At 41.7% G+C, this 22,363-nt stretch overlaps 1 protein-coding gene across 2 annotated transcripts in view; it reads left to right on the forward strand.

Annotated features, from left to right (window-relative positions):
* Positions 1-294: 294 nt before the first annotated feature.
* Positions 295-22,363, forward strand: part of SEPTIN7 (septin 7) — a 76,726-nt gene continuing 54,657 nt past the window's right edge. For both annotated transcript variants that reach the window (XM_074151165.1, XM_074151166.1), the window contains exon 1: positions 295-391. In XM_074151165.1, the coding sequence (XP_074007266.1) occupies positions 382-391 (10 nt within the window). In that variant the 5' untranslated portion in view covers positions 295-381. The remainder of the gene's footprint in view (positions 392-22,363) is intronic.

Consider the following 22,363-nt stretch of genomic DNA (forward strand, 5'->3'; position numbering starts at 1 on the left):
CAGTAGTGTGGCAGTTGTACTTGCTCAAAATACCGTTAGTACTTTCTGTGCCGGTGTTTTTTGATATCCAGTGGAAAAAAAATAATCAATTTTTCTTATTTATTCTTGCAGTTCGTTGCTCTGTCTTTGATTTAAGCAGCTTAGGTTATTGAGAGGTTGGGTAGGAGCACCTTTCTACCAATGTGAAAATGAAGCGAACGTTTAAATAACTAAAAAAATAATACAAGCAAAGTAAGAAGTTACAAGTTGTTCTTTTAATTTTTTTTTCCTAAATATCTCTTGCATTAGCAACAGAAGAACCTTGAAGGATATGTGGGGTTTGCAAATCTTCCAAATCAAGTTTACCGGAAGTCTGTGAAGAGAGGATTTGAATTCACACTCATGGTAGTAGGTAAGTTTCTTTTTTTGTTTTGAGTGACGATCTTTAGAAGTGTATTGACATGGTTCTGAAAATGATGTAAATATGTTCTGGATGATCTCATGAGAATATATGATCTTCCTCTTCTAGACTGTTAAATGTAGAGTGTTTAACAAGAACGTGTTGTCTGATATGCGAGTAGATGAGAAGAATAATGAATGAGAACTGTATAGTTCGTAGCGTCTAAGAAAAAAGTTTGGTGTGCATCTAGTCTGAAAGGTGACTTGCAAGTGTTATATCAATACACGTAATTTGAACTTGGATTTTCATTTGAATAAAAAAAAATTGAACTGCTTTTACAGTTGAGTGCGACACGGTAAACTGGGATCCAAAAGTAAAGTTGGAATCATTCCTCACGCATAACCAGGCAGCAGCATCCTGTATATCCTATACTTCTGTGGCCACAAAACTGTGCTACAAAATCAAAGCTTTAATTTGAACAGACCTTTCTAGTTTGTAGAGTTGCAAAGAAAACCAAATGTAAACAGTGCTTTTCCTATGGACTACAGAGGATGGGAAACTATGGTTAGTATGGGTGAACAATTCCATGCAGAACGGTTCCTCGCTCTCCTGCTAGGACATCTGATTCCCTTCCCTCTTCCCCTCATCTTTTGAGTTACTTGTGTGACAGTAGACTGTTATTAAAGTTGAGTACATTTGTGTGGAACTGCTATGGACTGGATATGGTACTCAGTTTTGACACGCTAATGCTTAAAATAATAATAATGAAAAAAAATCTTTTGTAATACCCAGCTGTCTCCTTGTTGATGTCTGCCTTTATGGTTTGTTATTTGGCTGGCTTGATAATGCTTTGATGTTTTGTCATCAATACAGTGGATATCTTGTGCGGTCGTTACGGACGTGTAGCGTGTTGCATAACAGTACTATTGACGGAGTTAGAAATCAAGGTCAAACTGGTGAAAACTCCTTGTGGATCGCTTATAGCTTTCTTTTGATTACAAACAGTTAAAATTTTAAAATTTGAGGGTTGTTTTTTTTTTTTTTTCTTTCGGAACTTGATTACAGGTTCCTTTGTAGTCTAACATCCAAGTACATAATTCATTATTTGGTGCAAAACTCTTAATCTGAAATATTAAATAAAATATGCCTTTCTGCTATCTACAGGAAAAAGGAGGGGAGGAAGGGAGGGAACTGTCTTCATATACTATTCCAGAAAGGGGTATAATTTGTACTTTGAAGTTTCATTTTTGCTAAAAGCCAAGTCACTTAAAGCACAGGTAGCAGATGTAGTATTAAAACTGGAGAAAGTGTGTAAAATTACCTTGGTGTTCTTACTCTTGCCTATAGTACAGTCTAATAGTACAGTGCCTATAGTACAGTGTTTGCACTTAGGAGAACTGTAGAAAATTGTGGCTGACAAGAAGAAAGGTTGGTCCAAAATTAGATTGAAAATGAGACGTTGATATGAAAATTTTGTTACTAGTTTTACTTTCAATATTTTTGTACTTAGTAGTAAGACTTACAAATGCATCTAATTCTCTCCTTCCAACCCCCAAGTATAGAAATGAGATCCTTGAAAGTGAGTGTTTAAACAAAATGATGGCTGATCTTTTAGTACTCAAACATCTGGGGAAGGGCCGGGGCGGGGAAAGATTTTGTTTCGGTGATGTCTGGTAATAGTATGCCCTAAAAAAATGCATCTATTTTAAATATGAAGATGAAATAGTTTGTGTATTACTGCTCGCTTTTGTTGGTAAACATTGTATTGTAATGTGCAATTAGATTCTTAGACTTCTCATTATTTATTGCTGCATTCGTCCTGGGCTGCGTAGGGAAGAGTGTGGCCAGTAGGTGGAGGGAGGTCATTCTCCCCCTCTGCTCTGCACTGGTGAGGCCACAACTGGAATACTGCGTCCAGTTCTGGGCTCCCCAGTTCAAGAGAGACAGGGAACTGCTGGAGAGAGTCCAGCGTAGGGCAGCAAAGATGATGGAGGGATTGGAGCATCTCCCTGATGAGGAAAGGCTGAGAGAGCTGGGACTCTTTAGCCTGGAGAAGAGAAGGCTGAGGGGAGACCTTATCTGTGTTTACAAGTATCCAAAGGGTGGGTTGAAGGAGGATGGAGCCGGACTCTTTTCAGTGGTTCCCAGTGACAGGACGAGGGGCAACGGGCACAAGCTGGAACATGGGAAGTTCCATTCGAATATGAGGAAGAACTTCTTTCTGGTGAGGGTGGCAGAGCCCTGGAAGAGGCTGCCCAGGGAGGGTGTGGAGTCCCCTTCTCTGGAGATCTTCACGACCTGCGTGGATGCAGCCCTGAGTGATGTGCTCTGGGCAGCCCTGCTTTAGCAGGGGAGTTGGACTGGATGGTCTCTAGAGGTCCCTTCCAACTCCGACAATTCTGTGATTCTACAGTTCTGGAGTAGTAAATGAAATTATCTGTACTTATTAAAACTTGGATGTTTTAGAATGTAGTGCTAATCTGTATATGGTCAGTGCTGGCTGAGTAAGAATACTCTTATAGGTGGGGTATATATAAGAATACATATAATCTCTTGGAGATAATCTGAAATATTCTCTTGCTCTTCCTACTCCTAAGAATCACACGTTCCTTTTACTGTAGATTGGACAAGAACTAGTCTGCTGGCTGTGCTTTATTTAGAGGTACTTCGGTGTCAGTACGTTGCCTGTTCCGAAATGAAAAATGAGAAAAAACAATGCTGGTGGTTGCTAAACAGGCAGATGGAAGGAAACAAACCATGTTTGGGATCTGTGATCTTTGTGTCCAGCTATTTTCAGGTTTCTGTGAGACTTGATATCGCAGCTAATGCATTTGCATAGAAACTATTTCCTGGTTGTCCATCTAGTCTGGAGTTAGCTGTTAAACTTCATAGATGCGCATAGGGTTATATCTGGCTTCTTTGTCTTGAAATGTATACTATAAAAAGCTATTGGATCAGCGTACTGGGGGGACTTGCCAGTATGTTGTACAGTTATACAGCTGTTGTAGAAACAATTGTTTCTCTTGTACAGTTTTACTAACTGTTGTAGAAACAATTCAGTTTTTGGTTTAACTATCACAGAATCATCATGGTTGGAAAGGACCTCTGAGATCGAGTCCAACCATATACACACACAAAAAAATCCCTACTATCTCAGGCACTAGAGCATGCCCTGAAGTGTCATGTCTACACGTTTCTTAAATACCTCCAGGGATGGTGACTCCACCACCTCCCTGGGCAGGCTGTTCCAGTGCCTGACCACCCTCTCAGTAAAGTAATTCTTCCTAATATCTAATCTAAACCTCCCCTGCCCCAACTTCAGACCATCTCCTCTGCTCCTGTCATTATTCCCTTGGGAGAAGAGGCCAACACCCACCTCTCTACACCCTCCTTTCAGGGAGTTGTAGAGGGCAATGAGGTCCCCCCTCAGCCTCCTCTTCTTCAAACTAAACATGGCCAGTTCTCTCAGCCTCTCCTCATATGACTTGTTGTCTAGACCCCTCACCAGCTTGGTGGCTCTCCTCTGGACACGCTCCAGCAGCTCAATGTCCTTTTTTCAAGACATTGTCCTTCAATGTGCCATTTTTTTTACCCAGTGAAGAGTACACTTGTCTATGCCATGATTCGCCAGCTTCTCCAGGAGAATGCTGTGGGGGATGGTGTCAAAGGCCTTACTAAAGTCCAGGTAGACAACGTCCACAGCCTTTCCCCCATCCACAAGGCGGGGTAAGACACTATGTAAGATACTTGTCACCGAGGAAGTAGTAAGTACAGCATCCAACAGAGCTGACATTGTTTCCAGTAAGAATTTTTGCAGGGAGATGGGTCACTTCTACAGAACCTTTCTTGTCCATAAAGCATGAATGTACTCCATAAAATGCATATTCCCCAAGCTGCTGAGTTACTGTCATTGCCCTGGAGATGATGGGGCTGCCCATAGCACTGTGTGATGGCTTCTTGAACTTCTATTGAGCCAGTGAAGTTGGAGAGAGGGCTTTTAAATTCACTGTTGAATAGTGTAGAGCATGGTTTCTGGAGCAGGTTCAGGAAATACATGCTCCTTCTCTGAGCTGATCTAAGCTGGATGGGGGCATTGATCTGGAAGTGGCTTCATTTCAGCTCTGTGGGCAGCGCTCTGTCCTCTAACTTGCTCTTGGAGTTAGGACTCAGTAAGATTCCTTTACTTGAGGCTCATAGTGCTAATGAAGTCTTTTTTGTATATATAGTTGCTAATTTCCAGGTGTTGCGGCATTTACATTAAATGTGAATGAAGGGTGAAGTGTTTGTGGACTACACACATCTAAATATAAAAAGTTGATGTGAAAGTATCCTTTTCATATATAATGTTTTAAGAATCATTGAAAAGTTAACCTTAATGGGAAGTGGGATTACTCTATAATATTTAGCCGTAATAAATATTTCAGTGTTTCTATCTCATTAATTGTATTTATGTTTTCTCTAAGTTGTATTGATTCGTTTGGTAGCATTTCTGAACTTTTCTTAAGATAACTGAAGACTGAAATAGCCCTTTTTGTTTTCCTTATCGATCAGTGGTCATTGGACGTTGATTTGTCTTTAAAATCTTCATGAGACAGTGAATTTCATACTAGTCATATTCGAAAAGGCTCATCAGTAGTTTAAATCACGCTACTTCTGAAATGACTTGGTTTTATAGAATAAAACTTAACAAGCACCTCCTCTGAGGATAAGACATAAAGTAGGCAGAAATATGCATTAAACTGAGCTTCATTCCTGATCCTTTCAAAATAAGACGTTTAAATAGTGGTTTAAAGCAACTAATCCTACATCTGAAATAATAAAGCTTGCCAGTGGAAAAAATGTCAAGTTTCCCTTGGGAGGCTGCTTCCTTCATAACCTTGTGTAATCTCTTCCAGTATAAGACAGTTGTTGAAACGCTTGAGAACCTGACAAATATTTGGTCTGGTTGAAATCCAAAGTGTATTCTCTGTATTTCTCTGCTAGATAGGTTTTTTTGGAGTACGTGCTTCAGAAAACAAAACTCCCAGAAGTAATACTACCATGGTTAGTAGCTCTCAGTTAAAGACAACCTTAATTGTGCGATTGTAGTTATGTCTGTTTATTAATATAATTACACTTGATTAAGTAGTGGGCGTGTGGTTTTGTTTTAGCATGATGAGGGTGTAGACAAGCAGTTGCTTTTCAGTGTGTCTTTTTTCTAAACACTGAATCAGGAAATCCCTCTTTTGTTCTTGTGTTGAAATTGCTCTGGTAACATGATTTCAATCAACACACAAGTAGCTGCGAAGTCATTACTTAAAAAAATTGTTTTCTCTTACGGACTTTATGTACTTAAGAATAATTAATTTGGGGTGGCTTTTCCTAGAGCTATATACTTGAAGGTGTTCAGGCTTCGTGAGCCTTAGTAAAGGTTGGACTCTTAAGTTTAAATTTTTTTTAAAATCATCTGATTTGTGAAGTGCAGAACACTGTTAGAGTCAAGTGACTTTCCAGAGGATCTTTCTACAGGGTTCCTATTTCTTGAACAACTGCTTCGTAGCTTTGACTCTGAAAGCTGTTTTGAAACCTCTCCTAGAGTAAGTTGTCTGTTATGTTTTCTAATTGTTGCTTTAGCCTTGTAGATCACCTGGAGATTACAACTTCAAGAAAAATTGGCATAGTGTTTCATTTGTAATTATATGCACACTCAAATGTTTGGGTTTAAACATGACTTTTTGGCAGGATGCAAAGGAAAGGGCTGTATTTTGCAAGACTTGAAGTTACGTTAAAGAGAAAGCACACTCATTTTGAAATGCTTTTATTGTTCACTGAAAAAAAAAAACTTGAACTGGTTTAATACTGGTATCTTCTGATGACGGATCGTGTCCTGATTAGAATTACCCCTTTCATTTGTTCACTTTCTGGGGCAGTGATATCAAGAGCCTCAGATGCTCACAGCTACTTGTTCTTTGCTAGTCTGATATCTTCCCCCCATTTTTAAAGCCAGGAACAAAATCATTAAGCATATGAGGAAGCTGGTGAGGGGTCTGGAGAACAAGTCTTGTGAGGAGAGGCTGAGGGGTCTGGGAGTGTTCAGCCTGGAGAAAAGGAGGCTGAGGGGAGACCTTCTCGCTCTCTCCAACTCCCTGAAAGGAGGGTGTAGCCAGGGGGGGCCGGTCTCTTCTCCCAAGTCCCTGGCCATGGGACAAGAGGCAATGGCCTCAAGTTGTGCCAGGGGAGGTTCAGATTGGATATTAGGAGAAATGTTTCCACGGAAAGGGTTATTGCACCTTGGACTGGGCTGCCCAGGGCAGTGGTTGAGGCCCCATCCCTGGAGGTATTTAAAAGCCGGGTTGACATAGTGCTTAGAGACATGGTTTAGTGATGGTTTTGATCAGAGTTCGGTTGATGGTTGGACTAGATGATCTGAAAGGTCCCTTCCAACCTAGACGATTCTATGATTCTATGAAATTAAAATGTGCTTTCTTTTAAACCTATTGGAGGGGAAAAAAAAAAAAGTCAGTTTAGACCTTTTGAGTTTTTAGCTTCCCTAGGATATATTGTTGTATTATTGGTTATGGAGCCCTTACTTGTCTGTACAGTCACTGGAATACACTGGCATACATCCTTAAAAAAAGGAAAAACATATTATGGAAAAGAAGTAGCAAAGCCTGTTTTATTTTTTCAGTGGGTCCTGCCTCTTCTTCCCCAGTAACTTCACATCTTCATACTACTTCAGTTCTTCTAATTCTCTTGTCCTCTGAAAACTGTCAGGTGTTCCATGCTACCGCCTTGGCTGCAGCCTGTTTGGAGCTACCTGTGTGACACCTGGCTGCCCGTGTGGTAGGGCCGGGTTAGACAGCAGGCTTTCCGTTCTCCAGGTACTGTCGCGGGTGGAGTGATCAACTTCACTTCTAAGAGAGAAGTAGTGAAATACTTATCATGGTGAAACAGTGATTTAACAGAATTAGTAGCAAATGCAACAGTGTTTTACGAGATTCAATGGCAAGGTACACTTTATTATTTACTGCAGAGAGGACATGGTCAGACACGCTGCCAGGGAGACCCTCCTCTTGAGTCACAAGATTCAGAAAGGACCCACTGGCTTTCTAGACTCCTTCTCAGAGAGGAGACTAGGTGCAACTGGATCCAATCCTAGGGTCAAAGGTTTATGTCTAAAGGAATGCTGCACCTGGGGAGGAATAACCCCCTGCACCAGGACAGGTTGGGGGCTGACCTGCTGGAGAGCAGCTCTGAGGAGAAAGACCTGGGAGTCCTCATGGACAACAGGGTGGCCATGAGTGAGCAATGTGCCCTTGTGGCCAAGAAGGCCAATGGCATCCTGGGGCATATCAAGAAGAGTGTGGCCAGTAGGTGAAGGGAGGTCATTCTCCCCCTCTGCTCTGCCTTGGGGAGGCCCCATCTGGAGCACTGGGTCCAGTTCTGGGCTCCCCAGTTCAAGAAGGACAGGGAACTGCTGGAGAGGGCTACAAAGATGATGAGGGGCCTGGAGCATCTCTTTTAGGAGGAAAGGCTGAGGGACTTGAGTCTTTTTAGTCTGGAGAAGAGAAGACTGAGGGGGGATCTGATCAACACCTATAAATCCTTAAAGGGTGGGTGTCAGGAGGATGGGGCCAGTCTTTTTTCAGTGGTGCCCAGGGACAGGACAAGAGGGAACAGGCACAAACTTGAACATAAGAAGTTCCACCTTAAGATGAGGAGGAACTTCTTCCCTTTGAGGGTGGCAGAGCCCTGGAAGAGGCTGCCCAGAGAGGTGGTGGAGTCTCCATCTCTGGAGACATTCAAAACCCACCTGGAGACATTCCTGTGCAACCTGCTCTGGGTGGACCTGCTTTGGCAGGGGGGTTGGAGGAGATGATCTCCAGAGGTCCCTTCCAACGCCATATCATTCTTTGATTATATATGTGCAATCATTTACATCACTTCGCTGAGATTTCAAAGTTTAGCATGCTATTAGTCACTTACCGAGAATCTATTGCAGCAACGAATCACTCAGCCTCGAGGAGTAGAACCTTAAGCGAGCGTCCCCACTCAAGGGGAGATCCTGGCGTGCCGCCGCTGCCCTTCAGGAGAGCTCCAAGGGCTCTGGGGCTGCCCACTATTTATAGAGTGAGATAATTGACCTATAGCCATATTCTCATGGGAACAAAACATCTAGGTCTCCACTCCAGACAGTGTTTTGGCTGGGTTGCTAGCCATCCCCCCCAAAGTCCGGGTGCAACTCATCACAGCTCCCACTGACGGTTATGGCTTGAGCAGGAGCTGGTGGGGGGGAAAAAAGGGGAGAGCACACCACCACGGATACTCTTTCCGTAAAGAAAAGTAGTAGTCTGGGTTCAACCATTGTGTAGCAGATGTGGCTCCCTTAGGAAACTAGATTTTTTTCAAAAAAAAAAAAGAAAGCTATTTTTAGTTGCACGTATTCTGTCAACAGAGTTATGAGGTTTGAATGAAGTACAGAAATAAGAAAGGCAGTCTGAGGAATTTTATAGCCTTAAAAAAAGAAAGTGTACTGCTTTTCATGTAGTGGTTCTGTGGATATGTGTTCCAACGATGATGTCTACAGAGTATTAAAATTGATAACTTAATACTTGAATGGACCTGGATGGGGATGCTGGAGCAAAATGTGTGGAATGCAGGAGAATTGGCAGAGATCAAAAGGGAAGTAGTGTAAAACTGGTGGAACTCAGAATGGAACCAGAGTATTCCTAGAGATAACGCATTCCTCTGGAGCTGTTTCTGTTGATGGAGTAACGCCTCACTGATAGCGTATCATTCCTTTTTGTGGAAAGAAGTTAACAAGTGTTTTTTGAGAAGGCAGAATAGATGAACTCTGTAGATCTTTCTGTGGAAAAGAAGCGAATATCTCTTCAAGATGTGAAAGGTCAGTAATCGTAACAGTGAGTTTACTGGCCTGGAATGCATGATTTTCCGCTGAGTTAGTTTCAGGTGAGAGCTTGAAGTGTAGATTCATGTGAATACTTGGCTGCAATTAGAAAATCTTCTCTCTTACTTCTCTGTTGGTTGTACGGGTGGGATTTTTGACACTTCCCCCCCCCCTTTTGTAATGCAATAACATACAATTTGCAGCGCTTGCTCTTCTTGCCTCTTGTGGCATGTTCCTGTGCCATTTTGTAGTGGTGGGGAAAGAAATCAGCACAAAGTCTAAAACCTGGTGGAGGAAGAGAAACTTTTTACAGTGTGTTTTTAATCACTCAATATGAAGGAAACCATTTTTTTATCTTCATTTTTGTAAAGCTCATTTTAAACATTTCTGTCACTGTGCAATAGCTTAGACATCATAAAGAATGCATAAAGACTCTGATGGCCAGAAATGAAGCTGGTTTTTAAAACGATTGCTTTTCAATTCTCATTTTTTCATTGTTTGAAGCTACAACATTAATTGGAACTGTAGTTCTTACTGGAAAACTTTTAAAGAGCTTTTTTTTTGATTATTATTTATTTTATCTATTAACTGTTTGGACGCAAAGCTTCTTAGGTAGATTATATGAAAGCCAACTTCAGGATGGTATCTCTTACTGGCTGCTTGCTGCCATATAGATCTTGAGTACTTACAGATAACTTCAAGTACCAAGTATTATTATATTAAAATATTGCTTTGAAAAATTAAGGAATGGGGGTCTTTTTAAAGCTTTGATGGTTGTACTGAAACAAAACTGAACTGTTTCTTGTGTGGCAGCATTTTTGTCAGAGCCTAATTTCTGTTTTATAATTCTTTGTTTCCTGGCAAAGGTTTCTGAGGGAAGAGACTTCTCCCTAAGCGTGTGGATGTGAACCCACAATTTGGCAAAAATCTGCCTGTAATCCAATTGGCTTTTATTTCTTTAAACAAGGGAGGATTCCATTGGAAACCTTTTCTTTTTTTTCTATTTCATATATCATTTCCTCTTCAGTCTCATAACAAGTGGTATGAATTCTTTTACTTCTCACTGTATTTAAAACTGGATCTTTAATAGATGAATTCAGGGAATTTAGCTCTGCATTGTGTAGGTGTCATCTTCACTGTCTCTTTTTTTTTTTTTAAGCTTTTAGGAGTTTTTCATTATTTACCTACATAATAATCAATCCTGTCATTGTATTAGCTGTCTTCAGGCCAGTTGTAACTTGCTGTGTTTCTAACTACATAAATATTTTTGCTGTAGGTACTTTTTCTTATCCTAGCTTACCAGTTTTTCATTTTGTCTCTAAATAAAAATGTCCTTGCTGATTTTACACCCCGGAATATGTGCGCACATGCACACAAACACAGTTGCTTTGTTGGTATTTCATATATTCCTGTACACTTGTTTATTATGGGGAGATCAGTGTTTGAACCTGGTCCTTGTTCCTGTTGGTGACAGGTTTCTAGGTTGCAGTTTAACCGAAATGAATCAATCTGGGGCTTTGATATTAGAGTAAGAATAGTCACTGCATGATGTTCTAGTTATGCTTTTGTAGATGCTCAGACATAATGGTGTTTAATGCAATGTGTGAACGTAAGCACATCATAGAATGGTCCAGGCTGGAAGGGACCTTTCAGATCATCGAGTCCAACCATCAATCTAACTCTGATCAAAACCATCACTAAACCATGTCTCTAAGCACTATGTCAACCCGGCTTTTAAATACCTCCAGGGATGGGGCCTCAACCACTGCCCTGGGCAGCCCATTCCAAGGCTTAAGAACCCTTTCCGTGGAAACATTTTTCCTAATATCCAATCTGAACCTCCCCTGGCGCAACTTGAGGCCATTGCCTCTTGTCCTATGGCCTGGGACTTGGGAGAAGAGACCGACCCCCCCTGGCTACACCCTCCTTTCGGGGAGTTGGAGAGAGTGAGAAGGTCTCCCCTCAGCCTCCTTTTCTCCAGGCTGAACACTCCCAGACCCCTCAGCCTCTCCTCACAAGGCTTGTTCTCCAGACCCCTCACCAGCTTTGTTGCCCTTCTTAGAGAAGGTACCTAACTAATGGATATGTTTTATTTCTTAAATCAGTTATCAGGTAGCCAACCAGTTTTTTTGATTCTACCCTCAAAAGTCAACAGATTGTCCTGAGCCCTCTTGGTGCGTTGGTAGGGTGTGAGTGAGCTAAATGGTAAGAAGTAACCTGTTAGAGGTCACGCTACTACTGTTTCCAGTTCCTCAGGTGCCAGTTGACTACAGGACTGTTTTGGGGGACCATCTTTGCCACACACCCGGAGCGAGATTGAAAGTAGAAATCAGGTTTTTGTATAGATAAATTCTGTATGAGTTGAAAACTGGTTCTTTCTTCCTGTTGGCTGAAAATGTTTGGCTCGCCTGCTGTATCAAGAGATGCTGACAATTTCATGAATGAAAAGGTTAATATTGTAACCAAAGTTATATTCTTGGATGGGGTATTTGTGGGCTAAACGTACAATTGTAGTAAAGCCACAGTGACTCATTAAATGTGACTCTTCTGATTCAATATGCGTGTTTTCCCTCTGGCTGATTTTGCAATAGTCACTTCAGATCTTCACCGTGCATCCATTTAAAACTGTTAAATTTTGTTTCTTTTTCCATTGTTTTTCTGTCTGTAGCATTGCATGCAACTGTTTCATTTAGGGTTTTGGATGCATTTCCATAGAGATTCTGAGCACGTTTACTGACAAATCAGAGTTTACCATACTCTTGTCTAGAACTTCTTTTATTTAAGAGAATGAACGTCATCTAAGAAGAATTTTTTCACGCTTCTATTCTGGTGTTGAAGCCTGATGTTTTTTTCAGTCATTTACCATAATATAAAACTTAAGGCAGAACATTTAGACTTATCGGTGGTTGGAGGTGAGAAAAACATCTTCAGCAGCCTCATCAAATTAGTTTTTCTGTTTGAGTTCTTGTCAGTGTTGACTTTCATCCCAGTTTTTCCCTGTAGGTGGTTTTGTTACATGTACCAAGAGCACAAACGTAAGAAGTCTTGCACTCCGTCTTGGAATGGTGCTAAGTTTCAGTCAGGGTTGTTGTAAGCTGTATTAAGTGTGTAATGATGCCATTCAACGTAGTTCCTTCCCTCTTTTAAGCTTGAAGTGAAAGCTTTTTGGAGGGTTCCGACTTCCTAATTTCGCAAGCGGTTCTGGTTTTGTATCACTGAAATTTTAACTTCCATCATTAATGAGGACTTAAGCCAGAAATCCTGCTGACATACCCAAAACTACAAGTGTGTCAAAGCTATTGCAGAGTGCATCGTTCTGATACTTCTGTTCATGAAACTTTTGCTGTGAAGGGTAAACAAGTGGTTTTCATGGGGCAGATGCTTCTCCAGAAGGGCAGAAATGGTCTGCGATTTAAGGGAATTAAACTCTTGGTCTTCTGCAGAACGAGAAGCAACGTAACGGAAGGGCACAAATAAATGCGGGCCAGCTAAGGAGAGCGAGTGACAGTTCTAACAACATCTGGCTCTGGTATTTTACTCCTTGTGATGTGTGAAGCAGTGCTGCTTTCTATGTAAGGTGACAGCTTCCTTATTTGAAAAGAATCAGAAGCGTTCCCAGGCGACATCTCTAACTGTGAACAGCAGTGCTTTTTAAAATAGCAATTTTGCAGTCTGTAGTCATTTGTATGTTAAGTTATGAATTTATGGCCTAATCCTGAAACCTGGGTCCATTTTCTAGTACCAAGTTAGTTAAAAAACAGTTATTCAGGGATCTGAAAGCAGTTGTTGGATGTCTGTGGAGCACTTCTGCTAACGAGTGTTGTGTTAAAATGAAGAACTGTGCAACAAACCACTACTGAAAAATACAATTAGGAGATAAGTAGTTGGTGGCACTTGAGAAGTTCAAATGGCATGGAGCAACAAAGGGAATTCAGTGCACAGATGCATTTATTATTATCAATGAAATTGATAATAATGAAATTGTTATTATCATCAATGAAAAAGACCTGGCAGTCCTGGTAGACAACAGGATGACCATGAGCCAGCAATGTGCCCTTTGAAGAAGGCATCCTGAGGTGCCTCAGGAAGAGCATGGCCAGGAGGTCGAGGGAGGTGATCCTCCCCCTCTGCTCTGCCTTGGGGAGGCCCCATCTGGAGCACTGGGTCCAGTTCTGGGCTCCCCAGTTGAAGAAGGACAGGGAACTGCTGGAGAGGGTTCAGCAGAGGGCTACAAAGATGATGAGGGGCCTGGAGCATCTCTCTTAGGAAGAAAGGCTGAGGGACTTGGGTCTTTTTAGTCTGGAGAAGAGAAGACTGAGGGGGGATCTGATCAACGCCTATAAATACTTAAAGGGTGGGTGTCAGGAGGGTGGGGCCAGTCTTTTTTCAGTGGTGCCCAGTGACAGGACACGGGGGAATGGGCACAAACTTGAAGATATGAAGATCCATCTAAACATGAGGAGGAACTTCTTTTCTGTGAGGGTGGCAGAGCCCTGGAAGAGGCTGCCCAGAGAGGTGGTGGAGTCTCCTTCTCTGGAGACATTCCAAACTCACCTGGAGACATTCCTGTGCAACCTGCTTTGGGTGGACCTGCTTTGGCGGGGGTTGGACTAGATGATCTCCAGAGGTCCCTTCCAACCCCATAGCATTCTGTGATTCTGTCATTATTACTACCTTGATCCACATTGCCCATGTCTTATTTCTGTCAAGACAGAAATACTATGCTTTGTATTCAAAACCATGGTAGGGAACCATGTGTGTTAGAAGCAAGCAACATCGGTCTTCAGTTTGCTCGAATGTTGCTGTCCTTGATCTATTTTCATTTAAGACCAGTATTTTTTGACCTTAAATATTACTTTCCAATGTTATAACAGAATGTTACCTTGTTCTTCTGTGATGGAAATGCCTGTTACCGAGGCTCTGGTTATAGAACCATAGAATCACAGAATGGTTAGAGTTGGAAGGGACCTTAAAGATCATCGAGTTCCAACCCCCCTGCCATGGGCAGGGACACCTCCCACCAGACCAGGTTGCTCAAAGCCCCATCCAGCCTGGCCTTGAACCCCTCCAGGGATGGGGCAGCCACAGCTTCTCTGGGCAACCTGGGCCAGTGTCTGGTTGTCACCAGTCAGACCAACAGTTCACTAAATCAAAGGATTTTGTGCTATTGCAACAAATATATTTGGATTTGTGTTCTCTTGGAATAACCTGACTTCTGTTACAAATGAGGTATTCTCAGGCATATTCTGAAGTTGTCTCATGAAAGATCTGAAGGGTTCAGAGTTCAAGTCAGCAATTCTCTAATGGTGGATGAAGAGGTCTCTGCTTGCATGCCTCCTGCAGTTTCCTGGCTGTGCGCCTACAGAGCTGTTTTAAAAAAGGCTTCAGAATAGCCCTCCCGCTAAGAAGCGTTAACCGGCCGTTTCTTGCTCAGAGTTTGTGATAATCTGGAGTCAGTGCCTTTGGTTTTTGAGAAATAAATTTAGAATTTAATAGCATCAGGGCCTGACTGAAGACGATGCTTGCTTTCTCGTTTACTGTTTGTAACTTCTCACAGGAACATGTCATTAAGAGTTCAAAATAAAGATTGCTGTCAACTACCACCATAAGCATTGGGAGATAAATGATATTTCAAGGAAATCACTGCTTGCTTGCCATGCCTCTTTACAGAATCATGGAATAGTTCAGATTGGATGGATTCTCTCAAAGTTGTCTAGTTCAGCCCCTGTTCCAAGCACTTTCATGTGTTTTTTCTTGGGCATCAGGTTTTGTCCTCTGTCAGGAGAAGGATATTGGGTAGGATAAAATAAGCTAGGTCCCATTTTGAAGTCCCAGTTGAAGAGAAGTGTTTTAGGAAGGTGCTGGAATGGAGCACTTGGTCAGACCAAAGGTTTTAAAGTTCTGTAGCTTTTATTGCCAAGGCTTATTGAATTCTTTTAAAATATTAGTGAGCAATTGTCTAACTTCATGTTGATGCTAAAGGGCAGTTGTGTTTCAGGCTAGATTTTTTAATTTCTTTTTCTTTGTACTTGGGGTCACGCTTGAGACTGGAGTTTTCTGAAAGGTCTTTTTCATGTTACCTGTGGGTATGTAATATCTGGAGAAGCAACATTAGGTTTGAAGTGGAGGAAGGCAAGGAAAAAGCAAAATCCTGAGGTTGTGTAAAATGTTGTTTCATTTTTCTGTAGGTTATTTTATTGCTCTGCACCACTGTTTGGAAAGCCAAAGATCAAATCCAGCAGGACTCTGCTGCTGATGTTCACTGCACAGTCATATTGTAATACTGTAGGTATGGTAGAGCGTATTTGGTCCAACACATCCACATGTCTTGTTGAATTAATTCATGTATACAGTGGTCTGGTACCTGTTGTATTCTTGAACTTCTGAGGAAACATAGGCTCTCCAATGTGATTATTAAAGTCAGTTGACAAATGTTTCCATAAAGTCAGTTTGTGATGTTAATTAGTCCGAGCATTTGCAGAGACAGACAACATATAATCTACGGATTCATCGTATGGATGAGATGCTGTCTAGAAGTCTTAACTATTCAGCTTTCTCACTTTACCATTTAGGCTGTTTCATTTTTGCCTTAAAAAAGACTGAGCTGCACAAATGGTTTTATATCATTTCAACTAGAAGTAGAGTTCAGGAAGATGGAAGATATTATAGAATCACAGAATGCTATGGGGTTGCAAGGGACCTCTGGAGATCATCTAGTCCAACCCCCTGCCAAAGTAGGTCCACCCAGAGCAGGTTGCACAGGAACGTGTCCAGGTGGGGTTTGAATGTCTCCAGAGAAGGAGACTCCACCACCTCTCTGGGCAGCCTCTTCCAGGGCTCTGCCACCCTCACAGGAAAGAAGCTCCTCCTCATATTGAGATGGAACTTCTTATGTTCCAGTTTGTGCCCGTTCCCTCTTGTCCTGTCCCTGGGCACCACTGAAAAAAGACTGGCCCTATCCTCCTGACACCCACCCTTTAAGTATTTATAGGCGTTGATCAGATCCCCCCTCAGCCTTCTCTTCTCCAGACTAAAAAGACCCAAGTCCCTCAGCCTTTCCTCCTAAGAGGAACAACATTGTTGACGGTTTGAAAGGACTCTGAAATCTTTGTGAATCTAATATGCTTTAGTATTTTTCTCTGGCTAAATTTGTGTCCTGACATGCTTTGCAGTTGCTAATTGGGTAAAGTTAGGCCATTCTCTGTTTCTCATTAACCAGATACTGTGAATATTTTACTAAAAAGTAGGGGTTTTAACCAAAGATTAAATAGGGTTCCTTCAGATAGAAACTAGCATTCTGTTAAATTGGATAAAATGACAGTTCTTATTTGAATGACACTAATTTGAATACGCAGTGTGAAGACCTTTGTCAATGTATCTGTTTTTTAATAAACTGTTAAAGAAAAGATGATACAATTAATGAGTTTAGCCCGGAGTTGATTATCTTATTCCTTTAGCATTTTGAAACTGAGAGTTATTGCATCATTTTTTGTGCTGTTGGAAAGCAGGGCAAGAAAGGCTTCCCTGTTACTAGTGAGTAAGATAAAGCTCACAGCAGATGCAGAGAATTTTTTCTGCTTATTCAAATAAGGTTATGTTTGTGAACATTGTTTATTTATTTTGTGGGTTTGGGGGGGCATTTCATTAACTTGGCCTTTGTGCTGTTCATGCTTTATGGAAAGCTCCATGCAAAGCTTCGTGCTTTATGGAATGCTCCCTCTTAAAGGCACCCTCTCTCCCCGGGTATGTGGTTAAAGGCTTAATTTGTGTTTTCATCCATATCTTCGGTTGTAAAACTTTCAATTCTCCAGAACCACCTTCCCTATCCAATCCATGATAAAGCAGTGGGATTTTTTTGTTTGTTTTGCTTTTTTCTTATTGTTTTTTTGTAGGTTTTTAATGAATCATAGAATGATAGAATGGTTAGAGTTGGAAGGGACCTTAAAGATCATCTCATTCCAACCCCCCTGCCATGGGCAGGGACACCTCCCACCAGACCAGGTTGCTCAAAGCCCCATCCAGCCCGGCCTTGAACCCCTCCAGGGATGGGGCAGCCACAGCTTCTCTGGGCAACCTGTTCCAGTGCTTCACCACCCTCACAGGAAAGAATTTCCTCCTAATATCTAATCTAAATCTCCCCTCTTCCAATTTCAAACCATTACCCTTGTCCTGTCACTACACTTCCTGACAAAGAGTCCCTCTCCGGCTCTCTTGTAGGCTCCCTTCAGATATTGGAAGGCTGCTATGAGGTCTCCCCGGAGCCTTCTCTTCTCCAGGCTGAACAACCCCAGCTCTCTCAGCCTGTCAATGAGGAGAAAGCAGTTTGCTAATTGTCCAGCCACTCAAAAGTAGACCTTTGCAGGTACACTAGAAGAGTCAGTACTTCTAGAAAAAGCATCACACCTTAAAAGCTGTTAGTTTTCTTCGGGTAGACACATCGTTCTAAGAACACCCTCTGTCAAGGTGCTTTATAGAAAGCTCGAGGCTGGCTCTTACTAGATGAGAGTTTGAGAGCCTCTTTTAACTCTACGGAAAAGATAAAAGATTAACTTTGGTGCCGTTAGAAATATTGCAGGTTGAGATATCTCTTAGAGAGGTGGATGCCAAATTTATATGTATAGGTATATACCAAATTTAGGTTGGCTGTAATTGCTGTATTATTTCTTCTCCTGAGAATTTTTTTTCCTATTTTCTGTCTTTTAAAATACCTGGGTTTGTCACATAAGGTATTTCTGGTGCATATACTGTCGTATGTCTGAACGACGTGACCACCTCAATGAATGTTACCTGTTTATTATGAAGAGGCATAACAGTAAGCAGTAACCTCTTACTTGTAATGAACTGTAGTCTCAATTTTTTGTGAAAGATTCCCCCTGCCCCCTTTTGCCTCTTATATAAAGCCTCTTAATAGTCCAAGTTTTATGACAGATTTTGTTACGTATAGAGCAAAAGGATTAAAAAACCCTCAGCTTGATAACCTCAGGGTTTTCTTGATACGACAAGAAGCTTTTAAATGAGGTGTCTTTAAAAAAAGCAAACAAACAAAAAAAAAAAACGGAGAAATAAGCAACTGAGAAACTTTTATTTTCCATCTAAGAAAAGTAAGATAATGAAAAAGACCATCTTTGTTTCTGTAGATGATCATGTATGACTTTTTTAGTCTTTTTAGTTGAATTGGGCCTTGATTATGTTTATGCTCCTAAGGATGGAAGATCAAGGGCCATACCTTCTATGGCTTCCTACCTGTTCTGTCCAAGCTGCTGTGTCATAGCAGCGCTGTTGAGTATATTTAGCATCCTTTCACGTCCACTAAATTGTAGAGATCTTGTTTCTGATGTTTCTGGCTGCAGGGTTTTTTTTTTGTTGTTGATGTACTTTGGACCCTTTCCAGAAGGCTCTTTTATTACTTACTGTTCAAAAACATCTTTAGCTCTTTCCACATATTCTAACAAAGTGAGTGCATATGTCAAAACATATGTATAGCTTCAGAGTTCTCTGCTTCTAGAAGCAAGCAAAAACTGCAGTTCCTGAAGCTGTTCTGGGAGAAAGCGAGGACTTGATATGCTGGGTGTGAAGGTGGGAAAGTACTGGAAGGGAAGGGGAAAACAAAGGAAACTTCTTGTATTGCCCTTTAGTCTGGAGATGTAAATTTTGATTTGCAAAAATAATTAGTCGTTGAATTTCCATGGATAAAAAGGTGGAAAAATGTGACTGGGATGGATATTCCTGCTCTGTGCTGCCCTCTGGTTTCGAATCCCACCGTTCAGAGTTAGCACTGGGTGTTGCCGAAGTGGAACTTATGTGGTTGGCTGGTGATGCCAACAGCATCCTGGCCTTTATCAGGAACAGCGTGGCCAGCAGGAGCAGGGCAGTGATGGTGCCTCTGGACTGGGCGCTGGTGAGGCCTCACCTCGAGGGCTGTGTTGAGTTCTGGGCCCCTCACTACAGGAAGGACATGGAGCTGCTGGAGCGTGTCCAGAGGAGAGCCACCAAGCTGGTGAGGGGTCTGGAGAACAAGTCATACGAGGAGAGGCTGAGGGAACTGGGCATGTTTAATTTGGAGAAGAGGAGGCTGAGGGGAGACCTCGCTGCCCTCTCCAACTCCCTGAAAGGAGGGTGTAGAGAGGTGGGTGTTGGCCTCTTCTCCCAAGGGAAGAATGACAGGAGCAGAGGAAATGGTCTGAAGTTGGGGCAGGGGAGGTTTAGATTAGATATCAGGAAGAATTACTTTACTGAGAGGGTGGTCAGGCACTGGAACAGCCTGCCCAGGGAGGTGGTGGAGTCACCATCCCTGGAGGTATTTAAGAGACGTGTAGACGTGGCACTTCAGGGCATGCTCTAACAAAGGCAAATTTCTGTTCAGCCTCTTACAACATGCCACAAAAAAACCCCAGGTTGTCAGACTGTACGCTGATACCCACAAGAATTTCTCGTATCTCAAACCTGCTGAATACCACAGCGTTTTGTCATCTCTCTTTGAGGTGACTGAAGTTCTTGCAAATAAGGGTAAGAGGACGCATTGCAATCACGCAGTTAAGTGATAGAGGTGGTATGGAGTGTTTCCCTAAAAGGTTGGGATAAATGAGGTGCAACTTCACCCACCTTTTAGGGGACTGGCTGGCTGGGGCGGATGCGTGCTGTGCCTGGGACGTTGTGCATAGACACTCAATTCAGAATGAATGCGATTGCCAATGTTCCACCTGAGCTTTTGGAATTGGTCTGAATGTTGTATGATAGGGCTTTTTTATAAGCATAAATTCTTTTCCGTACCTTTTTCAGCAAAAGCTTTTTTTTTGCCATTTTTGTTACATGTGAGCTCATTGAGTGTTTCCTCTTGAAGGGCTTAAGTGTGTTTTGATCCTGTGATCCTGCCCTTTCTATCGTTGAAGTATCACTACAGACATTGGGTAATCCTCTGGATAACTCTTTTTTTTTTTTTTTTTTTTTTCCCTTTTTTTTTCCTTTTCCAACTTGCACGAGTCACATCTAAAGAAGACAGACACCTTAAAGGTTAAGTGCAGAATTAGTTCCTGCACAGATGTGGGTGGTCCATTTGTTCATGGTCCAAATCATGTTATAGATCTATTGCCTTCTGCCGTTCTGAATGGTTTTCTGGCTTTTTGCCATGTAGCTTGTGGAGAAGCTGGGTCAGTTTACTGGCTTCAAAGGAGAGCGTTTAGCATAACGCTTTAATCTTTAATTTCATAAATCTTTAATCTTAAGTCTCCATCTAATACTATAGATTATAATAAATCAGCTGCACCCAGAGCAGCAGAACATACTGCTTTTCTTTTCGGAGTCCAGCGTGGCTGTAAAGAATGGGAAAGAATACATGGAAGCTTTTCCTAAGTTCTTTGCCGCCTTGAGCTATTTTGACATGTTTCATTTCACTCTAAGCTACTTATAGAACCTTCAGTATAGGAATATGGATTGTATATTTTTTCATAAACAGTACCTGGATCTGGAAATGATGGATCTGTGATTCAGCTGGTTTTGTAAGAGTCTTGCAAAGTAGCAAAGAAAAATGTGAATACTTCCTATATTAAAAAATCCCAACAAAGTATAAGTTTTGCTGAAATGCAGTGACATGTTACCTTTTTTTTATTTGCGTATATATGTTGTTGTGTAATGCTGTTTTTGAAAGGAGGTGTGGGGGTTTTTGTTTGTATTTTTTTTTACCATGGCTATATTTCCTGTTGGCTATATTTGAGTTTACGCCTGGTGATTGTGACTTGTACTGTGTTGATAATTTAACTACTCAGGCTTGCCGAAACTACTCCAGCTTGCCTTTCAGAATGGACTTCTGAGTATCTCAGTTCTAAGCCTGCTAATTAGTAGTTAGCATTGGTCATGAATCAAAACTAAGCACTGTTTGTGTGTGCTCTGAACAGGATGAATTACTAGAGCTTTCTATATTGTGACATGCATGTTTTTCTTGGCACTTTTTGCTTGAGGGTCTGTGAAATGTAGTAGTTGTTTAACGTTGATCCTTCTCACTAAGATGCAATGAAGTTCTAAAATAGTATTTTATCCATGCTTTGGGCCCAGTAGTGCTTTTGGGAAGAGGTGAGTGAAAAAAGGTAAAGGCAACTTTAAAGCTGCAGTGGTGTGGGGTTTTTTTGGTTTTCTTTTTTTCAGTAGTGCTGATTTATTTAGTTTTACATAAAGCTTGTATGCAAAAAGGTTCTCAAATATGTTGGTTTTTATGAAGTCTTATGAGATACGTTGCGTAATAACACGTGCCAGGTAGGAGTATGGTTGCTGTGTACTGTGCCATCCTTCATTTTCCGAACTGTGAGGACAGAGATTGCACTGTTTCCTCCCCTATGATCCAAAGGTGCTAAATTCATTTTTCTTGTCAGACACTCCTATGTCCTTCCCAAAAGACTACTCAAAATAGTCTAACTGTATTCTGTGACTTGTTGCTGCCTGGGTCAATGGACTAATGTTAGAATTGTGAATAAAATGCATTCAGTGGGTTATCAAATCTCTGAGAGTAGATAGGAGTGTGTTTGCAAAAATTGCATGGTTTTACATTGGCTATTTCAGGTTTGTTTTCTTGCGCAGGATTCCTGAATAGAAGGCTGAGAGAACGAATTTCAAGTCCCTGTTTGATAGTGGAGTCAACTAGAATCATAGAATGGTTAGAGTTGGAAGGGACCTTAAAGATCATCGAGTTCCAACCCCCCTGCCATGGGCAGGGACACCCCCCACCAGACCAGGTTGCTCAAAGCCCCATCCAGCCTGGCCTTGAACCCCTCCAGGGATGGGGCAGCCACAGCTTCTCTGGGCAACCTGTTCCAGTGTCTCACCAACCTCACAGCAAAGAATTTATTCCTGAGATCTCATTTAAACGTCTCCTCTTTCACTTTAAAATCATTACCCCTGATCCTATCGCTACACACCCAACTAGTTGGAAGTTCCACTTCCAAGGCACCGACATGATAATAATTTTCAGCTTTGGCTCTGTCAGGGGGGAGCATCACTGCTGTTCTGCATGAATCCTTTTGCTTTGGTTGGCAAAGCACCACTGTCTTTTGGGGAGGTCGACGAAAGCGGCTCTTGACTCAACAGGGTCTGCTTTAGGTGGTCTGAGA

The sequence above is a fragment of the Numenius arquata genome, chromosome 7 (assembly GCF_964106895.1).
Source record: "Numenius arquata chromosome 7, bNumArq3.hap1.1, whole genome shotgun sequence".
NCBI classification, from domain to species: Eukaryota; Metazoa; Chordata; class Aves; order Charadriiformes; family Scolopacidae; genus Numenius; species Numenius arquata.